Source organism: Zea mays, chromosome 7 (genome assembly GCF_902167145.1).
Source record: "Zea mays cultivar B73 chromosome 7, Zm-B73-REFERENCE-NAM-5.0, whole genome shotgun sequence".
NCBI classification, from domain to species: domain Eukaryota; kingdom Viridiplantae; phylum Streptophyta; class Magnoliopsida; order Poales; family Poaceae; genus Zea; species Zea mays.
The window spans coordinates 143,185,531-143,208,384 of record NC_050102.1 but is presented as its reverse complement, the minus strand read 5'-3'; the positions used below and the strand labels follow the sequence as shown (position 1 = coordinate 143,208,384).

The window sequence follows — 22,854 nt, the reverse complement described above, 5'->3', positions numbered from 1 at the left end:
CTTGAACCGCTCGACCATCTCTCCTACATAATCTTATTATGGAAAATAAACTGAGTGAATAGCGAGTTTTCGTATTCCTGCAGTACAGGTACAGCCACAACGACTCAGGAATTCCATGACTCTATTGGATTGGATGGAAAAATTACCCTGACGTTTCTCTACCGCCTGTTGCGTCATCCCTCCACTGGCTCCCACGTACACCTTCTCGACCGCGCGTCGCCACTCCACTACCATATCCCGGAGATTGCCCCCTCCCCGAGACTGCCCCCTCCACCTCGCGTGCCTCGCAGACGGGTGACCTCGCATCGCGAGCTCGGTGCTCGATCGTGGTCTGAGTTTCGCTTCGACATCATCCCGAACAGCTTGAGAACGCCATCCTCCATCTCACCACAGTATAATACATATTTATTCATAAGTTATTATGATATTATATGATTCCGTTGCAACGCACGGGCACTGACTAGTATAGAGTATATTGCTCGAGACAGCCGCTGCTTGCTGACGCAGTATCACAGCCGCACAGCGCCCGCTGCTACGCACGCCGCCGTCTACCCCCACTCCCCCAGCACGTGCGTGCACGCGCAGGTGCTCGAGGACTTCTCCCCCGTTTCCGCCCACATCCGCCGACCTGCCTCGCCATTCCGCCGCGCCTTCGCATCGTCCGCGCGCCCGGCCCTTTTCGTTCTACCCCGGTACGACTCGACGGTGGTCGTGGGCGCCGAAGGTGCGGCTCCGAGGCGCCAGGTGGTTCGTTTGCTGTTTGCGCGATCGCCGGAGGAGTCTGTGCAAGCTGTGCTGGCTAAGGGTTTGGGGGTTCGGATTCAGTGGAGGGGCTGCGGCAGGAGGGAGCTAGAGATGTACGGACCGCCGTCCCGAGGCGGCGGGGGAGCTGGCACTGCCGGAGAGCAGCCTAGGGTTTACCAAGTTTGGCGAGGAAGCAACGTGAGCTCTCCTTCTCTCTTTTTCTCTGATCCCTGTTTTTTTTTGTGCTCGTGAACAGTGCATCTGGATCTGGGCGTACGGTGATTACCAAGGGTTTTGTGAGAAGACGGTAGGATCCGTGTTCCGTGATGCGATTCTACACGAGCGGTGGGAAAATTAGATGCCGCAGTTGTGCGTTAGGTTCATCTGCCTGCGGTCGGTGTGATCCTGTGCTTGAAATGTAGGGATTTAGTCACTTAGTCTTTAGTGGATATAATTGTGGATTGCTGAGTATGCTGATGCGTCCTGTTTGCTTTGATAGACACCAAGACCTATCCATTTGTCTCCTTTTCCTTGTAGCTTAGCTTCAAGCTTGGCATGCTTTTGTCATCTCGAGCATCATAGAAGACAAGAAATGGCTTTTACTTCCTTTATATTGGCCTATTGGGTATCATAATGGGAATATGTGTTACAACATGATTTTCTTCTGTTGACCAAGTTGTGTGGGCATAGTAGATTCCTTAATGGCAAAATTCACTAGTTGTCAGTTTTTGGACTTCTTGCAGCTATTGCACCGTTCTGTAATGAATCATGAAACGTGGATCAAAACTAGGAGAGCACATGCTTTATTTAACTTGAACATTACACTGACAACATCCAGTACAACGGTTGCCTTTCATACTTGTAGTGTACTGATCAGTCTGCAGGAAGCAGGACATACTAAGCTCCTGTGATGAAGGATTTCTTTAATTTTTGTATCTGCTGAACAGTTCTGGAATGAATTATAGAACATATATAGATACTATGTGGAACAAAGGCTTCCTTTTCAGGTATAGATGGCATTATTTCTTTGTGGCATGTCAATCAGGTTTTGGTGTTTGGTGGGAAAATATCGCTTCGAGGCACTAAGCAGAATAGCAAAATACTTAAATTGGTGATGTGCATGCCTACCATTCTTAGGAAAATCATTGGGGTACTGTGGTGTTGGTCTAATTTATAGAAATACCCTTTTCTCTGTTTAGGGAGAGTAGGGATACTTTTCTTTCAAAACCCCCCTTTTGTCCACTTAGGGGGAACTGGGATATTGTTTATGGGCAACTGGGATACTTTTTATTCATCTGTGTGGAATTTCCAGGTGTTCATTGAGGGATAGTTTTTATTCACCTGTGTGGAATCCGATCTGTTCATTGTTTGAAACTTAACTTACTAGATGCAATCAGCTTTTGCTTACTGGCCCTTGAGCATAACTTCAGCAGGTCAAGCCCTAAGCTGACTTATGTACTTGAGCTCACCATCTGTTGAATAAGTTTGTGACAGGGGAACTTTTTTTATTTGCCAGAACCTTCTTTATCCCATCCCTTCCTGTTTCCCCACCCATTCTGCTACTCTAGATTGGCCAAATGGGTGCAAGCTGACATCCTCAATCAATGATACGTACCAGTCCTCTTTCTCAAGTTATAGCAAGTGGATTCTGTTTACGAGCTATTGGTGCTTCTTTTGAGATGATCCACGAGTTGTGCACACTACACGTTCCCAGGCAGGCAGTATTGTGTTTCATTGTTAGAGACTTAACATTTATTGTCAGCTGTTCACTGGCCATGTGTTTACTCATGCAATTCTTGTGATTTGTGAAGCATCTATAATTTGAATTTCTTTCTGGTTGTTAGGCATAACTTCTTCCCTGGCAGTGGTCAGTACCCCTTGGCTTTTGAATAGTGAATACAGATATAGAAACCGGCTTCAAGTTTAGATTTAATTAGAGAAGTTAACCGGCTAACTTCCAGTTCCAGAAAGCATTATTTAGGCAGGGGCAGACCTACGTTCACCCCAGTGGGGGCACAGTCCCCCACTCAATTTTTTTGGTTTTAGTGGATCTTTTATCTCATGTAATATAGTTACAATGTTTCATTAGTTAGTAGGCCTTTATTTAGGCTCCCACTCAGGTATTGGGCCCCTACTCAGATATTGGGCTAGGTCCGCCCTGTATATAGGGCCTGCCTGCCTGCCCAGCACTTTGTCCCTGTGAACAGAATCCTAATTTACACTGTGAGAAGTTCTGATACTTCTTTAGTTGAGTATAATTCTTTGCTTTATACAATATGCTTCTAGAATCTTTCTTGTATTATGTGTTCATTTTCCAATGGCAGATCTTATGGCTGAAGTGTTGAGTGGATTGTTGTGTTTGGTATCTGATGGATGAAATGTTCTCAAACTCAATGCCCTTCATGTTTACATGATGCTTTTTTTTGTACATCAGTAATCAGTTTCACAATTGCCTGGCCCCACTTATGTGGCGAGAGCTGTCTCACTGAATCACTAGATCATGATTTCGAAGCAATCTCTCTGCATTTGCGGAGGGAAGACCTTCCTTGGTTTATCCCTTTCTTAGACTCCACTCATGTGGGAGCCTCCGACACTGGATCTGCCCATTGTTTCACTATTGCAATGCCATTTAAGTTTGCTGATATTCTTTTCAGGAGTTTTTCTTGCAAGGCCGGTTCATATTTGGACCTGATGTGAGATCATTGTTTCTCACCATATTCCTCATTCTTGCGCCAATGGTGGTCTTCTGTATATTTGTGGCCAGACATCTTATCAATGACTTTCCTGATCATTGGGGAGTTTCAGTTATGGTCATAGTGATTGTCTTCACTGTATACGTAAGTGTTGTTGTGCTTTCTGAACTTATTCAAGTAATTTTGTTGAAGCTTTTCTGCATTTGGTTCTTTCATATGATCATATGGCAGTTAAACCACGTTCTCTTGCTTGAGAATTGGATGTTCTGGATAAATACAAACTATGGCAGTGTGCAGCAAGCAAATTGTTACATGGGATGGTCCAATCTTTTTATGTTAGCTCGTTGATGAAATTTTGTAAAGTTCATTCCTGAATCACTAAATTATAGATAAATCTATCAGAAATAGCACACACAATTTTAATATGGGCTCAGAAATGTAATGTCTAGACACTTGATCTATAATTGGTGACAGCTATAAATTAGTGGTTCTATTAACATGATCTTAGACTGTAAATCTATTGTCTTACCACAGATTTTATTTAATCCTCATTTTTAATGTTTGGATTCCATTTTTTTGAGTTGTAGCAGTTGAACCCCTTGTGATGGTGAGCTTTTAGATCCCAAATATTGCTGTTAGGTTGTTCGCAGTGTTTTTAAGGCGTCGCCTAGGCGTCCAGGCGCCCAAAAATCCTAGTCGCCTTACTCGCCTAGGCGTACAGACGGCAGTCCAACGCCTTGCCTCGCCTTACGCTTTAAGAACCATGATTGTTCGTGATAAACAGATGCAGCTGTACCATTTGCCTGGAGATGGGTCTTGATTATGGCATCTGTAAATTTTAAGAAGAATCACCCTTTCATCTACTATAACTAGTTGCTTATATTAAGAACAAAGGAGTCCAAGATGGTTCATAAACAAATATAACCACAAATAGTGACCTTAATTAACATGAGCCCTTTGACTCCTGCCATGCACAATAGCTTGGCCTCATCTTGAATATCCTTAAAGATGACGCTAATACTAGGTGACACACCATTAAAACAGACAACCATTTCTGTTGTATAACTAGTTTCTTTACAACCAATTTAAAGATTGTGGACAAAGTCACAAAGATGAAGCTGTAACTATAGCCACCATTCGAATGATGTTTGTTTCGCCTCCCAATCTAGTGGAGTGGTGTGTGGAGCTCTGTGCTCAGTCTGTCCTACAGGAATGGTGGTTCTTCGGACCCATTTCCACTTTTACTATAATTGATTTTTAAATATCAGCAATGTGGAGCAACTTGCCTAGTTTAGCAACTCGCCTAGTTTAGCAACAAACAAACAAGTCAGAATCTATAGAAACTTTACTGAAAGCATCGGAAACACATTGGGTTGAGACTAGTGTAGTTGGCTGATAGGATTTACATGTCGTGTACAAAAGATAAAGGGTATAATACTTAGTTGAGCATTGAAAACCACAAAGCAATAAGATGTCTGATGTCTTAGGAATTAGGATTGCATTGAAGGTATTGCTTTGTGAATAAGCTTCAGTGAGTAAATTAATCCATCAACAATGTGAGATACTGTGCTTTTCTGTACTCCTTCGACTAAACCTTATTTCTTTTGTTTTCCAGGATTTAACATTGCTGCTTCTTACCTCTGGTAGAGATCCTGGTATAGTGCCTCGTAACACCCATCCTCCTGAAACTGACGCTATTGAAATGAACAATGATGCTGGAAATGGTCAGACACCACAACAATTGCGGTTGCCACGGACAAAGGATGTTATTGTAAATGGGGTCATTGTGAAGGTCAAGTACTGTGACACCTGCATGCTGTACAGACCACCTCGATGCTCACACTGCTCTATCTGTAATAACTGTGTGGAGCGCTTTGACCACCACTGCCCTTGGGTTGGCCAATGCATAGGATTGGTAAGTTTGGGAATACCTTGAATAGTTTCACAGTGTTGTTGCAATATGCATTACAGATTAAACTTGTATCCAGTAGTGTTAACAGAAGAGCACTCATCAGTTCAATATCCATCCAGTGTTGTTATCTGAAGATATATCTCAGCATTTTGATATTGCATCCAGTATTGTTATTAGAAGGTTGCTCAGCATTTCAATACTATATATCTCAGCATTTTTGATATTGCATCCAGTATTGCTATCAGAAGTTTGATCAGCAGTTCAATATTCATCCAGTATTTTTATCTGAAGATATATCTCAGCATTTTGATATTGCATTCAGTATTGTTGTCCGCAGATTGCTCAGTGTTTTTTTGTAATTAACAGCAGCTTTTGTTATTTGTTGCTAACTGCACGTTTATCTGCTGCAGCGCAATTATCGGTTCTTCTATATGTTTGTATTCTCTACAACATTACTGTGCCTTTATGTATTTGGTTTCTGCTGGGTGTACATTATCAAGATTAGAGACGCAGAACAGTCGTCGATCTGGAAAGCAATGTTGAAGACTCCAGCATCAATTGTTCTGATCATATACTGCTTCATCTGTGTGTGGTTTGTGGGTGGTCTGTCTGTTTTCCATTTCTATCTCATGAGCACCAACCAGGTTGGCACCCTGTCAACTTTTTAATATAATTGGTTTTACCTGTAAGCATATTGCTAGGAATTTGTAATCACTTTTCCTATACTACGCAGACAACCTATGAGAACTTCAGATATCGCTATGATCGGCGGGCCAACCCGTACAACATAGGGATCTTGAACAACTTCATGGAGATATTCTGCACCGCAGTCCCTCCTTCCAAGAACAACTTCCGAGCCAGGGTCCCAGTAGAGCAAGGTTTACAGCAATCGCGTGCGCCAGCAAGGGGTTTCATGAGTCTAAACATGGATAAACCTGTTGGGGACTTCGAATTGAGTAGGAAGCCAGTATCATGGGATGAACCTCGGTCAGCAGCTGATATCAGGGACTTGGAGGTTGGTCTAGGGGGTCTACTGGACGAGAAAGAAGGCAGGATAGCCCATGCGTCCCCGGATCTGAGCAGAGATGCCCTTCCTGAGCTTGTGGAAGGGAGGGCTGGTATGCATTCGAGGCGATCAAGTTGGGGTCACAGAAGCGGGACCTCGGAGTCCGTGGACAGCATTGCTGTGCAGATGGGGACCGGAGATTCTCACTGGGGCTCCATTAGCAGTGCCCATGGCACAACCAGTGGAGCTCACTAGCAAGCTACGCCACGTCTTTGACGCATCTTCTTGTGAAACCTGCCTGATACCACCAACGAAGAAGCGACCTTTGGGCGCTCTCTGTGCACATGTGCTTTCACTCCACTCCACCTAGGATATACGTCTGCAGTGCTTTCTTACTCAGTTGTCCTGAGAGCGCATCAGTTCTGATGGTTTGCTTCCCGTTTGGTGTTTTAAGCAAAAATAACAGAAGAGCCCCTTAACTCCCCCTGTTGTTTGGATTATCCACTGTATATATGTATCTTTGCAAATCGGAATTGCCTGCAGAGAAGATTTGTCATGTTTGGCTTTCGCGATTCTAGTTTCTTCACGCCCTTCAGATTTGCACTGTGTTGGAACGGAGTCGCGCGGGCTTTCTATTCACTTTTATGAGCATGTAGCGGGAAGTCGAGCCGGCCCAATCATATCCCCTGTGTGAATGAATGGTCAGTGCGGATGTTCAGGGACGATGGAATCTCTGTTGCTCTCCGGACACAAGTAGGCCACGACAGCACCGCACTTAAGGTACGATCCCTTCCTACGCTACCACTAGTAGACAGATGCTACACATATACATGGTGGATACTTTAATGTGTGAGCACGTCCTAGACTCCCCAGATAGAACGCGCAAGCAATAATACCAAAACGTCCCTAGCATGGAAAGTTGCAGTGAGCAGCGAAAGAGGATACAGATCGATGGTCGAGTCTGAGTCAGACGATACGAGGAGAAGCACGCAACGCAGCACCAAGCAAACCAGGGCGCGTGCGAGGGCTTTGCTGCTGTGTCCAGACAGATCCTGCAACAACTTGCCCCGCTGCCTTTGCCTTCTCTCCCGTTCGAGGAAATGCTGCATGCTTGGTGCTGACCGGCCGGCAAAGATTCCCTCCCCGTACACGATCGTTCTCCACTCCGGCAGCGGCAGGCACTTCTAGCCCTCGCCGACTTTCTCCTTTCTAAAGGCGAGAGGCGCGCGCGGTTCGGCAGCCGCTGCATTATTGTTCACTAGCGGCAGCAGGCAGCAGCTGATGGACGCCCGGATCTCAGCTGGTAGTGGTAGGGTGTAGGCGCGAGTGAATGTGAACCGGGCGGGCACCAGCGTCCAGCAGGAAGCCAGGAAGGCAGGCATTCTTCCGCCTGCGAGCGGATGCGATGCAGCTGTAAACCTGCAACTAGGGTCCGATCAATGGCCGGTCTATGAATCCACGATGCCGAGAGTTTGGTAACTTTACTAGAGCAGGTATAACCTAGTGTCCCCTTGCTCGGTTTTTTTTAAGTAGAAGAGACGTCTAAGAAACCGCATCATACAACTACAACTCTAAAGTCTGAACCACTAGAATATTAGTGCAGTTAAGAGATAATATTTGTAAAAAGTCGTGAAGAGACGGACTCTTCGCGAGTAACTTATCTCTTGATTTTTTTTTGTACTTAACCCTATAGAAAACAGATCTCTCTTATATATATGCCCTTAGTACAGAAATACGAATATCGCTCCGCACTGCGAAGTGCGTATGAGGGCATGTACAATGGGTGTCTTAAGTTGTGTCTTAGAGTGTGTCTAGGGGGGTGAATGTAAAAAATCTCAAGACACGTATCTTGACGAAGACACAGTGTCTTAGCTCTATATTCGAGACAGGAGACTATCTGATTGGTCACTTTAATTTATTGAATGTTTTGATTGGTACAATGAATATGATAAGACACATGTTTTAGACATGACCACTGTATTATGTTGTGTTTTAGCTGTGTCTTATACTTGGAGTACCGTGCAGCTGTATCTAGGTTGTACATGCCCTGAAACGTCGACCGAACCATGCATGCATGCATGCATACACATCGGCACACGTGCATGTGCGACGGACAACAATTCACACACGTGTGCGTCAAGTGGAAGGGAAAATAAAGGGCCTAACCCTGGCCGCACATACTCACCAGTCACCACCAGGCACCAGTGAAAGCGAAAGAGAGGGTTTGCGGACGCGGCCGTTCGGCTCATGTACGCGTCAACACGACATATATATGCATGCTGAGCTATTCATCATCTCTATTGCCGGAGAGTGTGGATACGTGTCCGTCAGCCATTGGAGGTCTAGATCTAGCTAAGTACTAGCTAGTAGAAGCTTCTTTGATCATTGATGTACGGGGCCAGGTCTAAACGACCCTGCGCGTCAGTGGTTTTACGTCCGGAAACGTACGTTAGTTATTGTCTTCTTCTGTGCAGACTTTACTATAGCCAAATCCTATAAGCTATCACTTAAGAAAGAAGAAGAGATTATTAGCTGTTAGAAAGGTTTTAGATATTCTGTTATATAGTCACTGCTATAGCAGATTGAGATAGGGCTGCAGCTCTAGATGTTTATATATACAAGTTAGAAGGAATAATCCGCTATTGATTCATTTAGCTCGATCTCTACTAAGTGTGGGTACAGCTGAGCGCACTTTGTTCAGTTAAAACTATATGTACAACACAAAGACTACCTTGTCTGTGGTTGTCTAATTTAGAATCATGATATTTGAGTTGTGTGCTTTTCTTCCCTTAGGTAGTTGGCAGGGATATACGGAGGAGGATTCATGGATAGTTGGTAGGGATACAGAGGAGGAGGATACGAGTATGAAAAGAGAGGTTCAGGGAACAAGGATGGACGACAGAATCATCCGTCTAACGTTGATGTATGAGAGCAAGACCATTAAAGGAGACATACGGGGTGTCGAGACATTATAGAAATTGGTCGTATTAAGCAAATCGATAAAGGTTTCAAAGTTCAAACTTCACCTGAGATTCATTTTGGAATATAGAGTAGTAGGCTACAATATAAAGAAAGACAAACAAATTGGAGAGTGTGGGGGGTGTGAATGGAACCCAAACACCCCAAGACGCATCTAAGTTTTTTTTTCCAAAAAACTTGAACTTCAAACGTCCAAAAGATGTGAACCAATCAAGAGATGGCATATAACAACAGGTGATCGGTTCGGGTCGGTACCGATCGATCTCCAGTACGCGGAGATATCGACGGGTTCGACCTCAATACGATTGGTATGCACCAGACCGATTGGTCGACATGCCCATCAATTGGCTAACCGAATCAATTGGCTAACCGAATCAATCGATGTTAAAGTCGAGCTAGTCGGTATTGACCGACACATTCACCACGTCAGCAATTGATATCGACCAGCACTAGAACCAACCTAATAAGTAGGGTAACATACACGCGGTAACTAATGTGACCCAGAGCTCTTCTATATAAACAGTGGTTCCCTGCACAATGTGATTCATCGCATACAGGGGCAAGAGTGTAGTGGCGTAGGAGCAAAGTTGGTCTCTGATCTTTCCCCTGCAAGGGAAAGAGAAGAACAGAGACACACCAGTGTATAGGGTTTCGGCTTGCCTGTGCGTGTTACTGTCGCAATGGCAGGAGGTCTCTTCTCCATGGAGCACCCATGGGCCTCTGTTTTTGGCATTCTAGGTACGCTGCTGCCTGTGCTGTGTTGTGCACCAGGAATGCTGGATTTCGTTCTCACCGTACGATACGACTTGCATGCATGGCAGCATGATCGATGGCATGATGCGTGCCAAACGATTGCTCGTCGTCGTCATCATCATCACTCATCAGTGTTTTTTTTACACCGAGTGAAAATATTCCCACAGGTTTACTGACAGAAATTCCCATATGATATGTATCTTCCTTTGTTAATTTCCTGCAGGCAACATCATCTCATTTCTGGTGTTCCTCGCACCAGTGTAAGTGCACTGTATATACACACGAGCATGCATGCATCTGCCCTAGCTAAAAGTTGCTGTGAGCACTGCTGATGAAATAGGGATCTGCAGACCACGTATATGAATGAACGAATGAATGAATGAACTTGTGCATGCATGCAGGCCGACGTTCCTCCGCGTGTACCGGAAGAAGTCGACGGAGGGGTTCAGCTCGGTGCCGTATGTGGTGGCTCTGTTCAGCTGCACGCTGTGGATCCTGTACGCGCTGGTGAAGACCAACTCCAGCCCGCTGCTGACCATCAACGCCTTCGGGTGCGTGGTGGAGGCCGCCTACATCCTCCTCTACCTCGTCTACGCGCCGCGGGGCGCCAGGCTGAGGGCGCTCGCCTCCTTCCTCCTCCTCGACGTGGCCGCCTTCTCGCTCGTCGCCGTCGTCACCGTCGTGCTCGTCGCGGAGCCGCACCGCGTCAGGGTGCTCGGCAGCGTCTGCCTCGCCTTCTCCATGGCCGTCTTCGTCGCCCCCCTGAGCGTCATCGTAAGCTCGCTCGCTCGACGCATATATGCGTATATCTCATATATATTTGCATGCATTTGATTGACGTGCATGCGGGTCCATGCTGTGCATACGTACGTACATCAGTTCGTTGTGATCAGGACGAAGAGTGCCGAGTTCATGCCCTTCACCCTCTCCTTCTTCCTCACCCTCAGCGCCGTCGCCTGGTTCTTGTACGGCCTCTTCACCAAGGACCCCTACGTCACGGTACGGTCACCAAATCGCCATGCGACGCATGATTACGATTTACGAACGTGAGATTGTGAGAAGCATGCAATAATAAGTCGATGGACGTGAGTGATTCTTTGTTCTGCATGCATGCAGCTCCCGAACGTGGGCGGCTTCTTCTTCGGGTGCATCCAGATGGTGCTCTACTGCTGCTACCGGAAGCGCAAGCCGGCGTCCGTGGTCGTCCTGCCGACGACGACGGCCGCCGCAGCCGTGGCACAGCAGCTGGAGGCGGAGATGGAGCTGCCCCTCGCCGCCCACCAGCACCAGCTGGCCGTGGCCGTACTGCCCACGTGCGCGGCCCCGGTGCTGGCCGAGCTGCAGAAGCTGGAGGAGGCGATGGGGTCGCCGCGCAAGGGCGGCGTCAAGGCCATCTGACCATGGCCTGCGATGAACCGCGCGCGATGCATGCATGTCCTGCTCTAGTGCTAGCTGGATCAGTTGCGTGCTTATTTGATTATTGTTATGCATGGCTTGGTAGATCCGAATTATTAACTGACTGCAAGTAGACAGACATATATATGCGTGTGCCTTCTTTTCTTTACTATTATATATATAATCGTTCGTTTGTGTGTTCTTAATTATATATAGCTATATATAAGCTTGCTTGTATTGGAGATGGATAAATTAATCTGGTGGGTTGTGCAATAAAAGAAGAGAACATATCTAATGCACATGGAAGATTGGTGTACATGATGCACATATTAAATCATCACCACTAATTTTAGATCTAACGTCTCTAGTTGTTTGGTATATTTTGCTAAGGACACCCTCCAACGTGGTGGTGTGTAATGGTGGAAGGTGTTATTTGTAAATTGAATGATCAACTAGAGACATTAGATTTAAAATGAGTGATGGTGATTTAATATGTGCACCATGTGCACCAATCCTCCATGTGCACCAGATATGTCCTCATAAAAGAAGGGTGCACGCTCTTTAAGCTACTACTACTTTGTGAATTGTGACCCACTGGCGCAGCGCATATGTTGTCGGTGGCTTCTGGTTAGAGATGGCAACGGGTACGTACCCGCCGGATATTATCTTTTCATACTCGCACCTGCGACAAAAAAATGTACCCGGCACAATACCCATACCCGGTTCGGGTAGAAATGTTTACCCATGCCTGTACCCAAGTGGATATTGTTACCCGACGGGTAACCCATACCCGGCAGGTGCTTTTGGGTCTCCATCGCCGTTGTTGCTCTTGTCCTTCGGATCCGGCAGGCGGTGCTCGGTCGAAGTGGCAGCGGCATCCCTTTGGGACGGCGGGGCGTCAGCAAAGGGCGAGACGAAGATGCGGTCATGCGGAGCTACAAGGTTAAGACGAGGAAGAGGAACGAGGTTCAAGAAGAAGCATCACCGGCCGTCGTCGTTTGTGGTGTCATTGGTCACCGCCATGGATGCAGGAGCAGCCGAGGAGGACTGCAGGAGGGTGGACCGCTGGACTGCTGGAGGCAGGAGCAGGATGCCTCAGCCGCTCAGCGTCTCAGCGACTCAGCATGGGGAGTTGGGGACTGGCGCTTGGGGTTTTGGGAGAGCGAGCGCCGACCGAGCGTCCGAGGTCCGAGCGGAGAGCCAGCGGCGGCGGCGGCGCGGGTTGGGGCTTGGCGCTTGGGGTTTTGGGAGAGCGAGCTGGGGCTTGCTGTTTGCAGTTTGCTTGTCGAGTGCTTGACCGGTCCGCAGACCACAGCGGTGCAGCACACACAAGCGGCAAGACGGCAAAAGTAGAGATGGCAACGCACCGCTTGAGTTGAGGCCTGCTTCACCGCTTGACTTGAGTGCTTGACGGCCCACTTGTCAGCCACTTAGCCTGCTTGCCCGTGTATATGAATTGGCGGGTAGAAATTACTCACGGGTAGACGGGTATAGATACTACGCAGCCGAACCCGACGTACCCGCGGGTGACAAAATATTTCCACACCCGCCTCTATACCGGGTAAAACCTATCGAGTTTGCGGGTTTCAAGTACCCATTGCCATCTCTACTTCTGGTTGGTTCAGTGACCAAACCAGTCGACTGGGCCCAGTGGTCACTCAAACTACCCAGGGATTAGGCCCATCAGGAATCCAGAAAATCCAAACCAGTAGAGAATTCGGCCCATGCAGTCCACTTAAGCACCCACTTCAGGACCAGACCAAAATTACATATCCGCAATTCCGCATGCACCATTTCCTCACCTCCATTTCGCTGCCCAGTGGACCCAGTAATCTTATCTATTAAAACCCCATGGTGTTTGGGCGCCTCCACGCGCTTCAGGCCTAGTTTGGATACTTTGGGATTAGAGTGTTTTGAAGGGATTGGAGAGGATGTAAATCCCTAATAGATCAAATACTCTCTTAATACATCTCAATCCACTCTAATACCAGTCATTATTAGAGTATCCAAACTAGACCTCACGGGGTTTCCTTCTCACCGGTGTCGACGTGTGGCGGGGCAGAAGACAAAGGCGTCATGAATCCAAAGATTTTATCAAATCAGGTTGAGTATGCTTTTTTTAGCCTCCTTTCCCCCTCCCTCGATGCCTCCTGCCCACGAGGCCACCACGTTTTCGTCGCCACAGTTGCCAGCTCAGAGCTTTCCCTCCTCTGCTTCCTCCTCATCGTGGTCTACCTTCACGTCACTCTGCTCGAGCTCGCCACCCGCTTGGAAACTCTTGACGATCGCAGTGGAACTCCGTGGCCACGGGCAGTTCGTGGAGGACGATGGTGGCGTGGCCTCTGGGGACAGGAAAAGGAGGGAGCAGTAGGACAGTCGTCGCCAAGTAAGGCGAGGCCGAGGAGGCGGGGCACCGCCTCCATGGGAAACCAGCCCCTGGTGACGGGGAAGATGGAGGGGTACAATGATGTGAGTTGTGTTGATTGAGTAGATGCATCAAGTATGTTGATCAAGCTACTTCCCGCTCATGTTTCCATAAGTCCAGCACACCTTTCTTCCCCCTCGAAATTAGTTTGTTGTCAACTGACCATGGATTCATTTGGACCTTAGGTAAAGTCGATAACTACTTCAACAAATGCTATTATTTCTTGAATGGTTACCTCCAAGGATCTAGTTCCAGCTAAAATGGTTCATTTTTGTTTGATATACCATGAAATGACATTCCTTTCTTTTTTAGAAGAGCAATACATGTAATAAGTACAAAAGAACCTACCTAGCACCTTTTATAACAATAGCGCTCTATGTTTACATTTTTAGAACATTGAAGATAATAGAGGAACTTCTCTTAATTACATTGCAATCAGACAACAGTTGCAAGATATGTGTTGTGGTTTTGGAGTCCAACTGGGGGACAATAAGATTTGTGTTCGGTAGAGATGCAGGTGAGGACTCACTCCGAATGGTGGATCACGGAGATCCGAGCAAACTGAGACACTAGGGTTATACTAATTTAGGCCAAAGCCCTAGTCCAGTGTAGTGTGCTTATGTTGTCATGTGCCCCTCCCCCTCGAAGGAGGAGGGGCCTTGCCCTTTTATCTTTCAAGGGTACGTAGGACCTTATATTGGGACTTGTATTCTACTGGATAGAGAAAGAGAGAGAGAGAGAGAGTGAGAGAGAGATCTGCTCCTCGAGTTGTCATGGTGGGCCCTCCGTAGGGTAATGTGTAGCTATACTCCTAGTAAAGGTAAAAGAGGGTAAGAGGAAACCACACACGAGAGGCTAGTGCTTGTCCATCTTCTCCAAGTCTCACACGCACGTCCAAGCCCGGTTCACATGCGTTTGTTTGCTTCCGCCTCATCGCCCCGTCTCCTCTCTCCCTCTGTCTCAAATCTGACCTGCATTGCGGGCTGCGGCTGTCCCCCCCCCCCCCCCCCCCCCCCCCTCCCCCCCCCGCGATTATTCCAAGCTCCCCGAGCCCATGGCCGCAATGGCTCCAGCTGCCGTGTCGTTCCTGGCGATGGCGCTGCTGTTGCTCAGTGACGCGGAGGCCAAGTTCCTGCCCAACAACATCACCGTCGTTGGCTCCGTCTACTGCGACGCCTGCTCCAACAATACCTTCTCCAAGCACAGCTTCTTCCTGAAAGGCCAGTGCAGATGCTATACAATTTCTGCGTTGCCATTAACGATCCTTGCCTCGTCCTGCATTGCTTTTTTTTTTCTCCCCAACAATGGTAGTTTTTCTTTTTTTACAAAAAAGATGCTGCATTGCCGCAGAACATTCCTTAGGCCCTGTTTTCTTAGGGACTATATAATCTAGCTTATAGATTATATAAGCATATAATGAGTTTCTTATGGATTATCATAATCTAGGTACCTGACTTATATAATCCACATAATAATCTGTGTTGTTTGTTTGTCTATTAACTTATTTAAGCTAGATTATATAATTTAGAGGGTAAACAAATAGAGCCTAGATACTTAGAATATGATAATCAATAAGTAGGTTATTATGTGCTTATATAATTCATAATCTGAATTATATAATTCTGAAGGAAACAAACATAGCCTTAGTCCTGAAATGTGCTAGAGAAACTTTTTTTTACATCAGTCTGGGCATTCTATGTCGTTCTCTGCAGTAGATTTACAAGTTCTTAAATTGACACATTTTGGAGGACCGTCAGTATCTGTTTTCTGTCCTTTTTTTCCTGAGATGTTCAGGTGTTACAGTGCCCTTTAGTTCTCAGCATTGCCACAAGAATGTTTTCAAAATTTGTGTATGTACTGAGGAGGTAGGTAATAAACATTTTGCATCCATCTGCTATGTGGCTAGTCAGGACAAACTAGGTTTGACAAATATGGGCATAAGGCTTTGTTGTTTGCTTTGGCTCATTTCTGCATCCACTCCTATAAGGCCATCCCCGCAATTGTAGTTTAGCTCCTGGGCTTTTGGCTCGTACAGACCTCTGTACGTGATGTTTCTGTAACCGAAGATTCCTCTGAGGCATACGTGTCTCACAAACAAATTGTCAATTCCCAGATGACTTCGGAGCTCATTTGCCATTGCGATACAGTACAAGTAGAACTTGAGATGCAATTCACAAATTTTTTCCCCCAGCGACAAGCTCCGTCATTCTTCATTGCTTATTTACTTCATCTATTCTGAACAGTATGTGTTGCCCAAGTTCATTATGCACTGGAATTTACGGGTGATACTGCTTCGAGCTGAAATGGGCCCTCACAGTCGGGTGTTATGTCAGTCGCCATTCAGTAGCATGTGCAGATGAACTGTCGTCAAAGCATGGCAAGCCTATAACCAGATTACCAGAAGTCCAGCACTAGATTACCATGGCTTTCATCTTTACATTAAACTAAGATCTAAGCATTGTCCTGACCGTCTTGTAATCAAATTATTTACTGTTAGACTCTAAATAGCTTTATGGGCAGTTTGTGTGTCTGAGTGCACTTTTTTTTTAAAAAAAACAAGACTTCTAGAGCAACGTACCTTTTTCAGATTTTTAAAGATATACTCCAATAAAACCGCTGTTTTTTTTGGGAAGGAAAACAGTACAACCAGTGATGAATTAATTTTACATTCTGTGGCCATGGCGTGTACAAAAATGACACCTTTATTACCGTCCCTGACATCTGGCGATAGCTCAAAACACGATCGGGCTAACGGCGGCATGGTGGTTTTGCAATGCGTATGCAGGGGCCAGGGTGCTGATCAAGTGCAGCTTCAAGGTGAACTCGACGTCGTCCGAAGAGCTGTCCCTGGAAGCGGAGCGCACCACCGACCAGCACGGCGTGTACAAGCTGGACGTGCCCCCCGTGGACGGCTTCGAGTGCCGCGAGGGCCACGAGCTCCGGTCGGCGTGCCGCGCCACGCTCGTCCGGAGCTCCTCCGCCGCCTGCAACGTCCCGGGCCTCGGGGCCTCCACGCAGCACATCGAGCTCCGCTCCCGCGCCACCAGCGCCTGCTTCCTCAACCTCAACGCGCTCAACTTCCGCCCCGCCAAACGGGACGGCGCGCTCTGCCACGCCCAAGGGGGCGACGACGCGTTCGGCTCCTCGCTTTTCTTCTGGCCCTTCCTGCCGCTCTTCTGGCCGCCGTTCAGGGTCCCGGGCGGCGGCGCCGGCGGGACGGTGTCGTTCCCGTGGCCGTTCCCGGTGCCGGCCTGGCTGGTGCCGTTCCTGCGGCCACCGTTCTTGCCATTCCCGCTCTACGAGCCGGCGCCGTCACCACCGCCGCCGTTCTACCGTTTCCCGCCTCCCCGAGAAGCGGTTTCTCGGCCTTGAAATCCCATGAGCCAAGAAGCTTGTCAAGATACGCTATTTTAGCCTTTCTTGGCATTAGATTGTGTGTTAGTGATGAGAAACTGATCAGAGGTCGTGTGATATTTGGCCCGGCCCCATGATAGGTTGACCTCCGTGCGCATGTAACCGATGCTAGTACTGATGCTGCCATGTAGTTCATTGTGCTCGTGAACTGATGAACACGTGTGGTCTGATATTTAGTAGTGGCAAACTGGCAATGGTTACTTGTTACATCTCCTATTTGAAGGTTCAGCCAAGAAAGCCCATGGTGTATATTTCCGTGCAGTAAGATTAAATTCCTAATGAATCGGTCCATCGTATGGGGTGTTTGGTTTGAAGAATCAATTCATTCTAGATGAAATGGTGCATCATGAGATGATTCCACAAAATTGCTAGAATAAACTTATTCCTCGTATTATTACTAATTAATAGTCTATGTATAATGAAATGATAATGGATCAACTCATTTCATTCAACAAACCAAACAAAAAAAAATGAGTGAGAAGAGTATGTACTACCTCGTTCCTCAAACCAAACAAGCTATTCTATTCTATGTCAACTCAGCATTACTAACTGCAAGCCACTTATAAAGCCTCCTTGTTAATTTTATGAATCATGGTAGAGAAACTGAGAATTCTAAGTTACCTCCAACAAGGCGAAACGTATCCTTGTTTGTAGCAACAACCATTAAATCTAATTTACTTCCATTTTTTCCACTTTTAATGTCATGAAGAGTAACCAAAACTAACCCTCTAAACCTTCCTATAAATTGCTTGCCTTTGACATTATGGAAACTAACCTAAAATAGACCCTAAAATTTGCATTATAAGTACAAATTTTGTCAACTTCAATAATAATCTAAAGTAACCCACATCTACATCAAAATTATCTCTTCACAATTATGAAAAATGTCTTACCTTATATAAATCTTATCACACACTCTATTGTGTATTGATCGATAAAATAAAATATCTTAGCCTATAACTTTGTCTTGATCTTTTGCATTTTACTTTTCTTCTTCTATTTTATATGTTGAGCACTTGTTGGCCAACATCATCATCTTCATGGACGCCAACCTTGCTCAACCTGTGGATGTGGACTTGAACCTATCTCAATTATAACACTTGAAATAGAAGTTAGTACACTAGTTGTCTCAATTACCAAAATCTAGCATTGAGGTCTCAACCTTCCCCTTTTGATAATTAATGACAACCACACAAAGATAGTCATTTCCTTCTTGGTTTCTATGTCAGCGCCTCATACAAATATCAGTTGCTAACTTGATTTGAATTTGTGTTGCTTACCCAAGTGTTTTTAACCATTTGCAATTTTTTGACCAACTTTCATAAATTGCGCCTAAATAGTATTAGCTCCCCTACATATGTGCTAAGTGATCAAATTTTAAGTTTGCACCTATAATGAATTAGAATTTTGTGGAGGAAGCAATACTGCAATGTCATGCTATGGTTTATGGGATTTACCTTTGAAGCGTGAATACCACTTGGATCGTCACTTGGATAACTTTCATCCTTAACATTTGTAATAACTCAAACATAGTAGAAATATTTATAAGATCAACATATAGCAAAGGTGTATAGATACTAATTGATATATTCATTGACTAATTAAAACTACTTACAAATTTTATATTATCAAGCATCAGTCATTCATTACGTAGTCAACAAAGATACCAATTGATATACTACTTGCCTTGTAATGCAAATGCAACAAACAAGTTCATGAGCTTACTCCCCCTATTTTTATGCTTAACTTTTCTTTATTTCTCTCCCCTTTTCATTCAAATTTTTTTCTTCTCCTTAGTTTTGCAACCTTTTCTCCCTTGGTGTGCTTATCCCTCAAAAATTATCTTTGTGCTCATACTTCTCCCCTTTGTCAAAAATTGCCAAAAATGCGACAAACAATAGAAAAGATGGAATACACAAAACATAGGAGGTACTATTAGGGTGGAGATGATTTGTGAAGTCTTCAAGGAAACAATTGATGTTGAAATCCTCTCGACACAGGGATAAATTAACTTAAACTTACTTCATAGAGGCTTGACTTAAACTATGTTTATAGGCATATAACTCGGTTTGTTCTTCTTCAAACTTCACATATTTTTGCAACGGTTAAGTTGATGAAGTTGAGCTATACACTTAGTAGCCCATATTTTAGATCAAACGCTAGGGTTACTTACTCATGGACAAGTTATATATTACGACTAAGAACAATCATGCATATAAACATTATTGATAGAATATAATCTTCAAATTCATTTTGTTTGCAGTGAGTGCCCTAGAATGTGTCTATATGCACTAACCACATACTAGTAAGGTATGAATGCAAATGAACAATCAATATCACCCTGAGTAATTGAAGGACAAGCATGATAACCATATGATTTACAATCAACTCATTTTGGAGAAGTCAAGAATTTTCAATTCATTATGTAGCTTGCAAAACATTGTATCATCAAGCGACTTGGTGAAAATATTGGCAAGTTGGTCTCTGGTGCCCACACTCTTAATGATGATATCTCCTTTAACTTGATGATCTCTTATGAAGTCATGTCGAATATCAATGTACTTTGTTCTTGAGTGTTGAACCAGGTCGATGGCTATCATGATGGCACTTTCATTGTCACAAAGCAATGTCATTTGTATGAATTTTATTCCATAATCTTGTATAGTCGCCTTCATCCATAAGAGTTGTGCTCAAGAACTTCCAACGAAAATGTACTCTGCTTTGGTCGTTGATAGGGCAACCAAATTTTACTTCTTAGATGACCAAGACACAAGTGATCTTTTGAACCATTGACATGTATCTGGTATGCTCTTATTATCCACCTTACATCGCACATATTTGGAGTTTGAATATCTAATTAACTCAAATTGTGACCCATTGTGACACTAAAGTCCAATATTTGGTGTATGCTCCCCCTTGGTCCTCGTTAGAGCACCAGCGCAAGGGTGTCGCTCCCCTTGGTCCACACAAGGACTAAGTGCTCTCTATGAGCCGGTTCATCACCGCTTTAGCATGGTGAGTCGCTCAAAAATGTGTACAATTCCTGAGCTAGGTCACCCACAAACTGACCAAGTGATCACCGCACTCCCAATCACCACTAAGCCATCTTGGTGACGTCGGTCATTAAGAGTAACAAGCACTAGACTCTCATTTGACCATGATAAGCCTAATGTGGGTAGTGTATGCACACAAGCCTCTCTATATGCACTAGCGAGGTTGGTAACTACAAGATTACCATGTTTCTAATATCCTCACTATGCAAAGGGTATTCCTTTCTCTCAAGGGAATGTTTTAGCTATTGGAAGGGGCAAGACACCTCACGAAGCTGAATTGGGAGGGGTGTAAATAGCCTTAAGGTTCCAAACTAGCCATTAGAAATCCACTCAACATTTTTAGGGGTATGGGACATGTATGGTTCTAAATCTCACACTCCACTAGACAAGCTAGTGCCACTCCAATGGTTAGCTTTCTAAATTAGCCATTATTGTACTTCACATCCGATGGCAACACCAGCGTTACGCCGAACGCGTCCGGTGAGTACAAACTACACAATTAACATTTTGTTTACGTACCCTATATAGTAACGTATTGAACATGTCATGTGAATACTCGACCACTTATCCACATGTTACATGCACTTTGGATGCCCTATCCGGTGCCATATATGATGGCACGCTAGACGCAACAATGAGGCTAAACTGTCTTTGGACACTTTTGCAAGTTCTCTTGGTGCCCTATCTGGTGCACCATACCTGGTGCACACCAAACATGTTGGTGCAAGTCAAAAACTACATAAGGCACATTTCCTATCCAGTGAAGCATCGAACATGTCTGGTGCTACTACAAACTATCCAACTTGTATTTTCAACCATTTTTTATTTGTTTTTCTTCCAAACCTTTTTATGTTCTCTATATTTTGGGTTTACCTAGCACTAGTTTTCCCAAGTGTGCACCACCACAACTAACTGGACTCACATAGGTTAGTCATCTCATGCCCCCTTTATAGTATGACTGAAGGAAAGTAAAGGTTCTATCACTACTATATGTGTCCAACAACTCCATTAACACCTAAATCTAGTTGATCCTTAACTTTTTTGTCCATTCCTTTTAGAAACCAACCATTGAACTCCATTAAACTGTGCATGAATATCTCTTAATAAGCCTAATCATCCTATATTATTGTGGCCTGACTTATCTTATTTCTATAAAACATATGTTAGTCATAATAATCTTTCACTATCATTAATGACCAAAACCAAACTAGAGTCTAGATGTTTTCAACATGTTATTGAGAGTGGAATGTGTTTCTGAGAGGTACAAATACAATGAGTTATGACATCCACTAAACTACGTATCCAAGAGTACTAGAGTGTTATTATGATACAAACTAGATATCTGATATTGATGAGTTATACACCACAAAGGGATATGTGTTCTCGCTTGGAGGTGGTGCTGTTTTATAGAAGTTTTGCAAGCAAACCATATATGAGGTCAACTATGAAAGCAAAATTCATAGCATTATATACCGCTTCTGTTGAGGTTGAGTGGCTTCATGAAGTCCTGATGGATTTATCCATGGTTGAAAAACCTATACCAGCTAAATCTATGAACTATGCTAATCAGATTGTGACAATCAAGGTAAATAGTTCTAAGGATAACATAAATTCTACAAGGCATGTAACAACACAACTAAAATCTATTAGAAAATTAAGGAACTCTAGAGTGGCAATGCTATGTTATGTCCATATGTTTAAAAATCTGGTAGATCAATCCACTAAGGGTATGTCGCTTAATGTGATAGATTGGTCATTGAGTAAGATGGGTTTGAGGTCCACATGAAGTCTATCATATATTGAAACAAACTATTAGTAGACCGAGAGGAAAGACTCTTAACAAAGGTCCATTTCAGTTGCATATCTTTCCTTTTTGTAAGGTGGTACACTTTTTATCTTAATATGTTCCAAGTGGCTTATTGAAGTAAAGATGTTATCCTATAGGACTTCTTTTCTAGAACACACCTATATGAGTCTGATTGTTAGTCACATTTATGAGATTGGTCTCTAGATACTCATAAAAGTTCATGGAGTTTGACTTTATACTCCAAATAGAGATGTTTTTGGCAACCTAGTACCAGTAAAGGGCTTTGGTGAGACTTAATTTGCACAAAACTGTAAATTTAGGATATAGTCCACTATTTAATTGTGAAAAAAGTATAACCTCTATTCTAAATAGATGTTCAACTTATCAGTATCCATTGAAATTCTAGTATATCAAAACACTAAAAAATGAGCATTGTATGTGTCATAGTGAAAGTTGCCTAGAGGGGGTGAATAGGCGAAACCTGAAATTTATAAACTTAAACTTGCACTAAGGCCGGGGTTAGCGTTAGAATTAAATCCGAGTGCGGAAGATTGTTTCTCTTGCTAAGAATTGCTCAATAGATGTGAATGTCGTTTGGGAGCAAACTCAAATCAATACTAGCAAGGAAACGTTAGAGAGAGGAAATAGGGAAAACAAATCAAATGGAAATCAA

General features: G+C 44.5%; 3 protein-coding genes and 1 long non-coding RNA gene across 5 annotated transcripts; 3 read left to right on the top strand and 1 right to left on the bottom strand.

The window, feature by feature from the left end:
• The first annotated feature begins 503 nt into the window (after nt 1-503).
• LOC100284840 (protein S-acyltransferase) lies at nt 504-7,840 on the top strand. The gene is made up of 5 exons (NM_001157735.2): nt 504-942; nt 3,399-3,581; nt 5,053-5,352; nt 5,760-5,993; nt 6,083-7,840. The coding sequence occupies exons 1-5, from the start codon at nt 856-858 to the stop codon at nt 6,608-6,610; spliced, it is 1,332 nt and encodes a 443-aa protein (NP_001151207.1). The 5' UTR covers nt 504-855; the 3' UTR covers nt 6,611-7,840.
• A 1,991-nt stretch (nt 7,841-9,831) lies between these two features.
• Nucleotides 9,832-11,756, top strand: LOC100283122 (uncharacterized). 2 transcript variants are annotated; one of them, NM_001369349.1, is made up of 5 exons: nt 9,892-10,072; nt 10,311-10,347; nt 10,489-10,861; nt 10,967-11,086; nt 11,204-11,756. In NM_001369349.1, exons 1-5 carry the CDS (start codon nt 10,015-10,017, stop codon nt 11,483-11,485), a joined length of 870 nt encoding a protein of 289 aa, NP_001356278.1. In that variant the 5' UTR covers nt 9,892-10,014; the 3' UTR covers nt 11,486-11,756. The 2 variants fall into 2 exon arrangements, with proteins under 2 accessions (XP_035816487.1, NP_001356278.1); XM_035960594.1 differs by lacking the exon at nt 10,311-10,347 and having other exon boundaries at nt 9,832-10,072; nt 11,204-11,726.
• A 359-nt stretch (nt 11,757-12,115) lies between these two features.
• LOC111589761 (uncharacterized) lies at nt 12,116-12,782 on the bottom strand. The gene is made up of 2 exons (XR_002748890.1): nt 12,468-12,782; nt 12,116-12,362 (listed from the first exon to the last, which is right to left on the bottom strand). It is a non-coding gene; the product is annotated as an uncharacterized lncRNA (long non-coding RNA).
• A 2,165-nt stretch (nt 12,783-14,947) lies between these two features.
• LOC100273006 (uncharacterized) lies at nt 14,948-17,569 on the top strand. Its single transcript, NM_001147456.1, has 2 exons — nt 14,948-15,127; nt 16,693-17,569. The coding sequence occupies exons 1-2, from the start codon at nt 14,962-14,964 to the stop codon at nt 17,277-17,279; spliced, it is 753 nt and encodes a 250-aa protein (NP_001140928.1). The 5' UTR covers nt 14,948-14,961; the 3' UTR covers nt 17,280-17,569.
• The last annotated feature ends 5,285 nt before the right edge of the window (nt 17,570-22,854 follow it).